The sequence below is a fragment of the Ranitomeya variabilis genome, chromosome 1 (assembly GCF_051348905.1).
Source record: "Ranitomeya variabilis isolate aRanVar5 chromosome 1, aRanVar5.hap1, whole genome shotgun sequence".
Taxonomy (NCBI): Eukaryota; Metazoa; Chordata; class Amphibia; order Anura; family Dendrobatidae; genus Ranitomeya; species Ranitomeya variabilis.
In genome coordinates, this window is record NC_135232.1 from 614,988,078 (window position 1) to 615,001,166 (window position 13,089).

The window sequence follows — 13,089 nt, forward strand, 5'->3', positions numbered from 1 at the left end:
TTTCGCCATTATCAGGAAGTCGTCCAGGTATGGGACTATGGTCACATTCTGATTCCTTAGATAGGCCACAACTTCCGACATCAGCTTGGTAAAGATCCTGGGCGCTGAAGCAAGCCCGAAGGGGAGACATCTGAACTGGAAGTGATGTACAATCCCCCTGTTCATTATGGCGAACCTCAGGAACTTTTGGTAGGAGAGGTGTATCGGGACATGATAGTATGCGTTGCTTAGGTCTAGGGTACACATTACCATGTCTTTGTCTATTAGAGGCGTCGTGGATCTTATAGATTCCATCCGGAATCTTTTGTACCGGACCCATTTGTTTAATGGTTTTAAATTTATAATCGTCCGGGAGTCTCCGGATGGTTTCTTTATTGAAAACAAATGGGAATAATGGCCTCTGCCTCTTTCTGAGATGGGAACTGGCACAATCGCTTCTAATTCTAACAGCTCCTGAATGTTTGTCCACATGGAGGAGTCGGAGAGCGGGCAAGGTCGGGTCACTACAAATCTTTCTGGGGGACTGCTGGAGAACTCTAATTTGTATCCCTGTGCAACTACTTGTAGAATCCAAGGATTCTGGGATACCTTCTGCCAACCCCCTAGAAATTTCTGTAATCGACCTCCCACCTTTATGTCATTTATTTGACTTTGGTGTGCCTGCACTAGGGAAGATGGAGTCTCTACCCTTTCCACCCTTGGGATAAGACCACCTCCCAGTCTTCCCTTTCCCCTTGTAGTTTGTCCTCTGACCAGGTCGGGACCTACGAAAGGGTTGATATTTTTTGGTATTCTCCTCAGGAAAACCCTTCTTTTTATCTGAGGCTTTTTCTAGAATATCGTCTAGAATCGGCCCAAATACTTTATTTCCTGAGAATGGGATTCCACACAATTTATTTTTTGACTGGAGATCCCCCGACCAGGTCTTTAGCCATATGGCTCTTCTGGCCGCATTAGACAGGGATTCGCTTCTAGCCGCAAACCGTACAGATTCGGCAGAAGCGTCCGCCATAAAGCCTGTTGCGAGTTTGAGCAAAGGCAATGATTTAAGGATAACCTCTCTAGAAGTCTTGGCTTTGAGGTGATCCTCTAAGTCGTCAATCCATAAGTGCATTGACCGGGCTACGGAAGTTGCCGCTATATTGGCCCGTATTATTGCCGCGGAGGACTCCCAAGTTCTCCTTAGCAAACCATCCGCTTTACGATCCATAGGATCCTTTAACGCGGAAGAGTCCTCAAATGGAATTGAGGTCTTCTTCGCCACCTTTGCTAGTGGGACATCGATCTTGGGAACTTCATCCCACACTTTAATGTCCTCAGGGTTGTAGGGCAGACGAAGTCTAAAGTCCCTGGGAATCACTAGCTTCTTCTCCGCTTCCTGCCACTCTTCCAGGATCATGGAACGGATGTGGTTGTTGACGGGGAAGACTTTTGTCACCTGAGCATGTAATCCGCCAAACATCTCGTCCTGGATCGAGGTTTCCTCTGGTGTATCTTGTAGCTGCATGGTGTTACGTACAGCATAAAGAAGTTCATCTGTGTCTGCTGCGGCGAAGAGATATCTCTTCCCTTTGCCCACAGATCCGTCTCTTTCTTCCTGGTCAGAATCCTCCGAAACCTCACCCTCGGAAGAAGGGCTAGACTCCCTTGGCCTCTTCCGTGAAGTCTGTGGTTCTGACTGAGTCTGGGGAAGATTCAAGCCTGAGATAGAAGCCTGAACCTCCTGTCGAATCATGGTCCTCATGCTGGATAGTAGTGCCGTCTGCTCATCACCCACAATTTTGGATGTGCACGATCTGCACAATGGTTTCCGCCAATTTTCTGGAAACTTAGTGGCACAAATCGGGCATTTATTCTTCCCCGATTTTTTCCTTTCAGTTGTGGGGATGGGAGGCTCAGCCTAGGGTAAATAGACATACGTGGCACCGTAAGTAGGGAAGCGGGGGGGAGGGGTGGGCTTTGTGGTATGGCTTTACATAGCCTACTCACGTGCCCCTGAAGCTGGTCAGTCCCCTCAGGTCTGGTAGTGTCCTCCATGATGAGGATAATATTACAATACAGCCGTGTGCACCTTTTGTCAGGATAGCCGGCGGAACAACGACCCCCATTGTATGCTTATATAGGTTTTACCTGGTTGATCCTGCCTCCTTACCGCGCCCCGCGCGGTCGACCATGCTGAGAAAAGGCCTTCCTGAAGGCCGGCGCTGCCGCTGGCGTCCTCCGGTCCGATGCTTGCCGCGACCGGAAGTGACGCGGCCGCGTGTCCTGGAGCCGGCAGCGGCTGCTGCACAGAGAGCCCCTGCCGAAACGGCTGCGGCCGCATGCGGGAACAGCCGCCGCTGCAGCAGACAGCGCCCGGGCCGAGAGCCCCAGCAAGGAGAAACGGACCTTGGCCCCAGGAGCAGCGCTACACTGGGGGAGGCTGAGGGACCCCCCATCGCAGGTATCAGCCGCAGATATCTTGCGGCGGGGAAGGGAAAGGCTGGGCCCCCCGATCCCCACCATCTGCACAGCACCGTCGGAGGCTACGTCTTGCAGTTCCTATCCGCAGTGGGACAGGAAAAACACTGGTGGGTGGAGTGGGGAGGGTCCTTTTAACTTGTGGTTCCTGTCCCACTGCGGATAAGAAGGACGTCCTCCAATGGTGCTGTCAGGTGGTGGACTGGAAAAAGGAATAGCATAAAAATGGGAGTATGATTCAGGTTTCAAATCTGTAACACGCCCATTTTTGTGTGGATTATCATTGCAGATTTCCCTCTGCTCAGTGCTTTGTAATGGAGTAAGGGAAAATCCACAGCCAAATCCTGCAAGCATCACACCCAGATTCTGACTGTGGATGTAACTCTGAGATCAGCCTGTCTGTAGCTACCTCTTGCGGTGAAAAATGGGGAAAAGTCAGATATATTCTGATGATACATATACATCAGCAATACATTTAGGCCCCACTTATATATTAAACCCAAAGGAAGATGTGCTTTAGCACAGAACAGAAAAAATGATCCATAAAAGTAGAATCAATGCCTTTTTCACTCACCGAAGTTAGAGGGGTTATCCACTACTCGAAAAAACCCTTCTTAATTACTATGTTCCACCTTCTGACTTAAAAAAAGATGAAAAAAGTCTTATACTGTCCTCCAGTACTGGTGTTGCTCCAATGATGACGGCACTGGCCCTCCCGGAGGTCATGTGATGCTATTAGTGATGAGCGAGTTTACTCGTTGCTCGGGTGTCCTCCGAGTATTTGAGCGTGCTCAGGGATTTAGTTTTTGTTGCCGCAGCTGCATGATTTACGGCTGCTAGACAGGCTGAATACATGTGGGGGTTGCCTGTTTGTTAGAGAATTCCCACATGTATTCAGCCTGTCTATCAGCCACAAATCATGCAGCTGAGGCGACGAAAACTAAATCTCCGAGCACGCCAAAATACTCAAGAGACCACCCGAGCATGCTCGGGAAAATCTGAGCTACGAGTATACTCACTAATCACTAGATGGTATGTCATGTGAGCCCTGCATTTAATTAGGGGACACTTCATTCACTTCCTTTGTACAAAACTGACACCCAGAAGAAGTGAAAGCTTCTGGAGCTCTCCTGTTTCCTCCAAATGTCAGTTATGTCCAAAGAAAGTTTAGCGGTCGCCAATTGGCTGTAGGACACACGTGACAAAGTCAAGCCCCAGTGCAGTCATGGCTGGAACGTCACCGGCAGCAAGTATAGGCTGTTTCTATTTTATAAAAGGGGAATAAAGCAATTGAAAAGGGATGGTCCGAGTAGTGGACAACCCCTTTAAAATTCAAACTTTATTCCATAAGTAAAAACACGGACGGCCCAATCTGTCCGAGTATAGGCAGAGACATGTCAATCCAGGTCAGCAGGCAGAGAAGCTGCCTGACCAACTAGTATACAGCGCAGTCTCTGTCCACAGCAGCTATTAAAGTATAAGCTTTAAGCTGAGGCCACCAGCATCAGGGGCTTATCTACAGCATTCAAGATGAGAAAAAGAAGTTAGATTACTCATCCAGGGGCGTTCCCGCTGTGGTCCAGTCCGATGGGCGTCGCAGTCCGGCTCCTCCCATCTTCATGCGATGACATACTCTTTGCTTCTTGCTTTGGCTCCTGCGCAGGCGTACTTTATCTGTCCTGTTGAGGGCAGAGCAAAGTACTGCAGTGTGCAGGGACTCTCTGACCTTTCCCGGCGCCTGCGCACTGCAGTACTTTGCTCTGCCCTCAACAGGGTACGCCTGTACCGGAGCGTGAAGACATGAAGAGGACGTCATCGTATGAAGATGGGAGGCCCCGGACCGGACCGCACCTGGGTGAGTATAATCTAACCTCTTTTTCTTATCTTTCAGGTTAGATCGGGGGCTTATCCACAGCAGTACAGAATGCTGTAGATAAGCTCCTGATGCCAGTAGCCGCAGTTTATAGGCAAATTTTGGGGAGACAGATTCCCTTTAATAGAGCCAGATACACGCTGCCCAATTATTGTACAGCATATATCAGCTGACAAGTTCTCTTTAATGGATAATCCCATTATTAAATAACCAATGGAATATACTGTATGTAATAATAAAAAAGGAGATAGGGACAAGCCGTCCAAACATAATTCTTACACCGCTACTGTTCTCTGTAACAACAGCTGGATGAAAGTGCGCCTTCAGAGTTCGGAGTAGTCGGTCAGCCTAGAATAGAAATAAGGAATCAATAAGATTATAGATAACTCATACATTATCCTTTAATATTAGACTAGTCCAATGATGACCACTGAATAAATTATCTTCAGTCCAGGTGACTGACAGGCTTCTCTCTGTACATGGAAAAAGACCTGGCAATTTGTCGAGAGAAATTGGCTAGAGAGGTCACCGGATTAATTAGGTCTCTCCTTTACAGTTCTGCCCAGGTTTTCAAGGTATATTGTCTCTGAATGGCCAGAGTACTTCAGTGTGAAATATACCTGGATGTGATCGCGCAGCAGACTCTGATTCGAGCTGCTCATGGTTTGGGCAAAATGAATATAATGACCTTTAAAGAAGTTGTCTGGCCTTAGGATACAAGTCAATGTGCATGCAGGATTGTGAATCATTACATTATGTGCAGTGAGGATTCTCCAGTAGCTATTTGCATACATGAAGTCACATGCCAAGTAGACGTGAGCAGCTTCAATGAAAGTGAGGTTTTTTTGCGCTAAATACTGGGACATTTTACTTGTGAAAAACAACGTGCATCACTAATACATTGGGGGAAGTTTAACAGCAAAAAAGGATGTGACAGGTTCCTTTTAAGGCTGGGATCACACATGCGAGAAATATGGCCGAGTCTCGCATGTTAATACCCGGCATTGCCGCCGTCACTCAGGAGCAGAGCGTGCGGCCGCATAGCAATACATGCAGCCGCACGCTCGGCTCCTGAGTGACCGTGGCAATGCCGGGTATTAACATGCGAGACTCGGCCGTATTTCTTACATGTGTGATCCCGGCATTAGATGGATTTACATGCACCCATCAACAATATGCCAAGTTAACAAGTGGTCATTCACCCCATGACATACGATTTTTATTATGTCCTGCTGAGCCCCTGTACACAGTGCAGCTGTTGGCTTATATACCCAGCATCTGCCTCTGACCACTGCAGTCAGTCACCATGTAAAGTGTGTAACAGTGGATAGCACAGCAGCCTTGCAGCGCTGGTGTCCTGGGTTCAAGCCCCACTAAGGACAACATCTGTAAAGAGTTTGTATGTTCTCTCCGTGTTTGCGTGGGTTTTCTCCCACATTCCAAAGACATACTGATAGGGAATTTAGATTGTGAGCCCCAACGGGGACAGCGACGATAATGTGTGCAACCTGTAAAGCGCTGCGGAATATGTTATATGCGCTATATAAATGTTATGTTATATGCGCTATATAAAAATAAAGATTATTATATATATATATATATATATACATATACACACTAGACTGTGGCCCGATTCTAACGCATTGGGTATTCTAGAATATGCATGTCCCCGTAGTATATGGACAATGATTCCAGAATTTGCGGCAGACTGTGCCCGTCGCTGATTGGTCGAGGCCGCCAATCAGAAGCGGGATTTCCATTATGACATCATCGTCGCCATGCTGTTTTCGTCACTGATTGGTCGAGGCCCAGGCGGCCTCGACCAATCAGACGCGGTATTTCCAGGACAGAGACAGACAGAAAAACCCTTAGACACTTAAAAAAAAAAATATATATATATATATATATACATACATACATACATACATACATACACACACACATATATACACATATATACATACACACACATACATACCACTTGGGGTAAATAACTTTATTTTGATAAATTGGACTTTTATGTACACAACTGTAAAATATATATATATACATACATAAATAAACAAACAAAAAATGTTTTACCCCAAAAGGTAAACAGTCAAAAAAAAGACAACAAACCCCAGAATTGCAGCTTTATTATTTACTCACCCCCCAATAACCAGGACGGCTCCACATACAGGACACCCCCCTGTCTGGATTATATCTACCTACACCTGAGGTGTCAGTCATTTCTAACTGCACAATGAAGGCAACAAAAAATCCAAAAACGAAATGCAATGGTGGCACGGCGTCTGTGACTATATTACTCAGTATATACAATGGCATGAATGGAGGCAGTCACAACCAGAACAGCAAGAAAAAAACCCTCCAGTATATCTCCATGGGAGGAAGAATAAATGGTGGCTCCGGGGGAAAATAAGAAATGGCCCTGACAGGAAAGGGTTACTGCTCCCTGTGGTTAGGACACCGCTTTATGGCGCCTGTGTGACTGAAAACAACACACGGCACTCGGCAGTAAATGGCGCTCGTGGGCCCCGAACACAGGCGGCTCCTCACCTTCAGGTTCCCCTTCAGTCCGGCCGCCTTCGCCAGCTTCCGTAGCTCCGGGTACTTGAGGGTTTCCAGCTCCTCCACAGACGGCGCCTCCATGACAGCACTGACACCTGCACTCACTGTAAACAGCGCAGCAGGAAATTTTGAAATTTGCGCGCGTTACTAACTGACTTTGAATTAAAAAAAAAAAAATCAGACATCACAACAATATGATTGGCTGCCGTGAACACGTGATCGGGAGGAGCCGTTCTCATTGCTTCTTTTCCACTCCTATTCTCTGGCTGCGCCACCACAGCACACAGCCTGTGTGTGTACAACGCTCAGTGTGTGGAGAATGTCGTCACCCAACCGCCAGCGCCGTGACAGCCCGCGATACACGTCATGTCGCCTGTCGCGCACCAATGTCCCCTTTCCGCCGTATTTCCTCAGACTCCTGCCAGCAATACGCAATAAATGTGTTTAACCCTTTCATTTTTGCTCTTTTTCCTTCAGGAACCATAACTTTTTTTTAGTCTTTCGAATGTCACCATTCATTCCAGCATATATTTTATACAGAATTAAAAAAATTCCTAATCAGGTGAAATTATGAAAAAAAAGCCATTTTGTGGTTGATCTTTGCAGTTTGTTTCTACATCGTTTATTGGGCGGTAAATAATGACCCGGCCATGGGATTCTCCAGTGCGATTAAGGCAATAAACTAAAATATATATATATATATATATATATATATATATATATATATATATATATATATATATATATATAGTTCTGTACTATATATATATATATATATATATATATATATATATATATATATATATATATATTTGCATATTTGTATTTTGTAAAAAAATATATATATTTTATAATAAGTTCCAGAAATTCCTGTGGCATGGAGAGTGGCTGTTTCCGTTGGTATTTTTTTTAGGCTTATAAACACTGCTCAAAAAAATAAAGGGAACACTAAAATCCCACATCCCAGATATCACTGAATGAAATATTCCAGTTGTAAATATTCATTACATAGTGGAATGTGTTGAGAACAATAAAACCTAAAAATTATCAACGTTAAAGGACACCTGTCACCCCGTTTTTTCCGTATGAGATAAAAATACTGTTAAATAGGGCCTGAGCTGTGCATTACAATAGTGTATTTTGTGGACCCCGATTCCCCACCTATGCTGCCGAAATACGTTACCAAAGTAGCCGTTTTCGCCTGTCAATCAGGCTGGTCTGGTCAAAAGGGCGTGGTGTCTTCCGCCAGAAGCAGAATTCGCATCTCGGCTTCAGGAAAATGGCTGCCGCGATCTCCATCTGCGCACGCGCGGCATCCCGCGGCCATTTTCCTGAAGCCGCGGCCAGCAGAGCGCTCCATCTGCGCACGCGCGGCCAAAGGAAGATGGCTGCCCCCACCGATCACCAATGAAATAGTGCACATCGCGCTCTTTTCACTCCCCTGTGCAGTGGATTCGGGACCTTGGGCATGCGCAAACCACTACGCCACCAACGGAAAACTAAGCAAGATCTGGGGGAAGACACCACGCCCTTTTGACCAGACCAGCCTGATTGACAGGCGAAAACGGCTACTTTGGTAACGTATTTCGGCAGCATAGGTGGGGAATTGGGGTCCACAAAATACACTCTTGTAATGCACAGCTCAGGCCCTATTTAACAGTATTTTTATCTCATACGGAAAAAACGGGGTGACAGGTTCCCTTTAATCACAACTAATATCCCACTGAGGTTTGGAGTTGGAATGATGCTCAAAATCAAAGTGGAAAATGAAGTTACAGGCTGATCCAACTTCAGTGGAAATGCCTCAAGACAAGGGAATGATGCTCAGTAGTGTGTGTGGCCTCCACATGCCTGTATGACCTCCCAACAATGCCTGGGCATGCTCCTGATGAGGCGGCGGATGGTCTCCTGAGGGATCTCCTCCCAGACCTGGACTAAAGCATCTGCCTAACTCCTGGAAGTCTGTGGTGCAATGTGACGTTTGTGGATGGTGCGAGACATGATGTCCCAGATGTGCTCAATCGGATTCAGGTCTGGGGAACGGGTGGGCCAGTCCAAGCTTCAATACCTTCATCTTGCAGGAACTGCTGACACACTCCAGTCACATGAGGTCTGGCATTGTTCTGCATTAGGAGGAACCCAGGGTCAACCGCACCAGCATATGATCTCACAAGGGGTCTGAGGATCTCATCTCGGTACCTAATGGCAGTCAAGCTACCTCTGGAGAGCAAATGGAGGACTGTGTGGCCCTCCAAAGAAATGCCACCCCACACTATTACTGACCCACTGCCAAACCGGTCATGCTGAAGGATGTTGCAGGCAGATCGCTCTCCACGGCGTCTCCAGCCTCTGTCACGTCTGTCACGTGTGCTCAGGGTGAACCTGCTTTAATCTATGAAGAGCACAGGGTACTAGTGGCGAATTTGCCAATCCTCGTGTTCTGTGGCAAATGCCAAGCGTCCTGCACTGTGTTGGGCTGTGAGCACAACCCCTATCTATGGACGTCGGGCACTCAGATCATCCTCATGGAGTCCGTTTCTAACCATTTGTGCAGACACATGCACATTTGTGGCCTGCTGGAGGTCATTTTGCAGGGCTCTGGCAGTGCTCCTCCTGTTCCTTCTTGCACAAAGGCTGAGGTAGCCGTCCTGCCGCTGGATTATTGCCCTCCTACGACCCCCTCCACGTCTCCTGGTGTACTGGCCTGTCTCCTGGTAGCGCCTCCAGCCTCTGGACACTGTCATGAATCCCCAATGGCTAGGGATAGCACAGGATAAGCAAAGTATAATAAATATCAGACGAGCTCTAGGGTGATGGAACCTGGGCTGACCGCTGCCCTACGCCTGACAAACGCAACTAGAGATAGCCAGGGAGCGTGCCTACGTTGGTTCTAGACGCCACGCACCAGCCTAAGAGCTAACTAGTACTGCAGAGAAAACAAAGACCTCACTTGCCTCCAGAGGAATTAACCCCAAAGATATAGTTGCCCCCCACATGTATTGACGGTGAAATGAGAGGAAGGCACATACATAGAGATGATGTATATAGCTTTAGCAAATAGAGGCCCGCTGAAAACTAGAAAGCAGAATGACACAAAAGGGGACTGAGCGGTCAGCAAAAAACCCTAATCAAAAAAACCATCCTGAGATTACAAGAACCCATGTGCCAACTCATGGCACATGGGGAGAACCTCAGTCCACTAGAGCAACCAGCTAACAAAGAGACATTCTAAGCAAGCTGGACAAAAAAACAAACAACTGAAAATCAGCACTTAGCTTATCCTGAAAGATCTGGGAGCAGGTAGGCAGGAACCAAACAGAGCACATCTGAACACATTGATAGCCGGCAAGGGAAATGACAGAGAGGCCAGGTAAAATAGGAAACACCCAGCCTCTGATGGACAGATGGAAACCAAAGGCCGCAACCCACCAAAGTCACCCAGTACCAGCAATAACCACCAGAGGGAGCCCGCAAACAGAATCCACAACAGTACCCCCCCCTTGAGGAGGGGTCACCGAACCCTCACGAGAACCCCCAGGGCGATCAGGGTGAGCTCTATGGAAGGCGCGGACCAAATCAGTCGCATGAACATCGGAGGCGACCACCCAGGAATTGTCCTCCTGACCATAACCCTTCCACTTAACCAAATACTGGAGTTTGCGTCTGGAAACACGAGAATCCAAGATCTTTTCAACAACATACTCCAATTCTCCCTCCACCAGCACCGGAGCAGGAGGCTCGACCGAAGGAACAACAGGCACCTCATACCTCCGCAACAACGACCGATGGAACACATTATGAATAGCGAACGATGCTGGGAGATCCAAACGGAAAGATACAGGATTAAGAATCTCCGAGATCCTATAAGGACCGATGAACCGAGGCTTGAACTTAGGAGAAGAGACCTTCATAGGGACAAAACGAGAAGACAACCACACCAAGTCCCCAACAAGAAGTCGGGGACCCACGCGGCAACGGCGATTAGCAAACTGCTGAGTCTTCTCCTGAGATAACTTCAAATTGTCCACCACCTGATTCCAAATGTGATGTAGCCTGTCCACCACCACGTCCACTCCAGGACAATCCGAAGACTCCACCTGACCAGAGGAAAAACGAGGATGAAACCCCGAATTACAAAAAAAAGGAGAGACCAACGTGGCCGAACTAGCCCGATTATTAAGAGCAAATTCGGCCAGTGGCAAAAAAGCAACCCAGTCATCCTGATCAGCAGAAACAAAACACCTCAAATAAGTTTCCAAGGTCTGATTAGTTCGCTCCGTCTGGCCATTCGTCTGAGGATGGAATGCAGACGAGAAAGACAAATCAATGCCCATCTTGGCACAAAACGTCCGCCAAAATCTAGACACAAACTGGGATCCTCTGTCAGAAACGATATTCTCCGGAATCCCATGCAAACGAACCACGTTCTGAAAAAACAAAGGAACCAACTCAGAGGAGGAGGGCAACTTAGGCAAGGGCACCAAATGAACCATCTTAGAAAAGCGGTCACACACAACCCAGATAACGGACATTTTCTGTGAAACCGGGAGATCAGAAATAAAATCCATGGAAATGTGCATCCAAGGCCTCTTCGGGATGGGCAAGGATAACAACAACCCACTAGCCCGTGAACAGCAAGGCTTAGCTCGAGCACACACTTCACAAGACTGCACAAAGGTACGCACATCCCTAGACAAGGAAGGCCACCAAAAAGACCTGGCCACCAAGTCTCTTGTACCAAATATTCCAGGATGACCAGCCAACACAGAAGAATGGACCTCGGAGATGACTCTACTGGTCCAATCATCCGGAACAAACAGTCTTTCTGGTGGACATCGATCCGGTTTATCCACCTGAAACTCCTGCAATGCGCGTCGCAAGTCTGGGGATACGGCGGACAATATTACTCTATCCCTAAGGATACCAGCAGGCCCAGTGTCTCCAGGAGAGTCAGGCACAAAACTCCTGGAAAGAGCATCTGCCTTCACATTCTTTGAACCTGGCAGGTATGAAACCACGAAATTGAAACGAGAAAAAAATAACGACCAACGAGCCTGTCTAGGATTCAAACGCCTGGCAGACTCAAGGTAAATGAGATTCTTGTGATCAGTCAAGACCACCACGCGATGTTTAGCACCCTCAAGCCAATGACGCCACTCCTCAAATGCCCACTTCATGGCCAAAAGCTCCCGATTACCCACATCATAATTGCGCTCGGCGGGCGAGAATTTTCTAGAGAAGAAAGCACATGGCTTCATCACCGAGCCATTAGAACTTCTCTGTGACAAAACCGCCCCCGCTCCAATCTCGGAAGCATCAACCTCCACCTGGAAAGGAAGTGAAACATCTGGTTGACACAACACAGGAGCAGAAGAAAACCGGCGCTTAAGTTCCCGAAAGGCCCCCACGGCCGCAGGAGACCAATCAGCAACATCAGCACCCTTTTTAGTCAAATCAGTCAAAGGTTTAACAATACTGGAAAAATTAGCAATGAACCGACGATAAAAATTAGCAAACCCCAAGAACTTCTGAAGGCTCTTAACAGATGTAGGTTGTGTCCAGTCACAAATAGCCTGAACCTTAACGGGATCCATCTCAATAGTAGAAGGAGAAAAAATGTACCCCAAAAAAGAAATCTTCTGGACTCCGAAGAGACACTTTGAGCCCTTCACAAACAGAGAATTGGCCCGCAAAACCTGAAACACCTTCCTGACCTGTAGAACATGAGACTCCCAGTCATCAGAAAACACCAAAATATCATCCAAATACACAATCATAAACTTATCCAGATATTCACGGAAAATATTGTGCATAAAGGACTGAAAGACTGACGGAGCATTGGAGAGTCCAAAAGGCATTACCAAATACTCAAAATGGCCCTCAGGCGTATTAAATGCGGTTTTCCACTCATCACCCTGTTTTATCCGCACCAGATTATACGCACCACGAAGATCTATTTTAGTGAACCACCTAGCCCCCTTAATGCGAGCAAACAAATCAGTAAATAATGGCAATGGATACTGGTATTTGACTGTAATCTTATTCAGAAGGCGATAATCTATACAAGGCCTCAGGGAACCATCTTTTTTTGCCACGAAAAAAAAACCTGCTCCCAGAGGGGACGAAGATGGACGAATATGTCCCTTTTCCAAGGACTCCTTAATATAATTCCGCATAGCAGTATGCTC

The 13,089-nt window shown here is 47.1% G+C and overlaps 1 protein-coding gene across 3 annotated transcripts in view; it reads right to left on the reverse strand.

The window, feature by feature from the left end:
* NUSAP1 (nucleolar and spindle associated protein 1) overlaps positions 1 to 7,211 on the reverse strand; it is a 143,919-nt gene extending 136,708 nt beyond the window's left edge. Inside the window, exons 1-2 of one of the 3 annotated variants that reach the window (XR_013215106.1) lie at positions 6,890 to 7,082; positions 4,613 to 4,681 (exon numbers count right to left, since the gene is read on the reverse strand). Coding sequence is in view for 2 of the 3 variants with exons in the window: in XM_077260697.1 (XP_077116812.1) it covers positions 4,613 to 4,681; positions 6,890 to 6,982 (162 nt within the window). In the remaining variant the exon portion in view is untranslated. Of the gene's footprint in view, positions 1 to 4,612; positions 4,682 to 6,889 lie in introns of all 3 variants that reach the window. The other 2 variants (XM_077260697.1, XM_077260698.1) reach the window with 2 other exon arrangements.
* Positions 7,212 to 13,089: the final 5,878 nt, after the last annotated feature.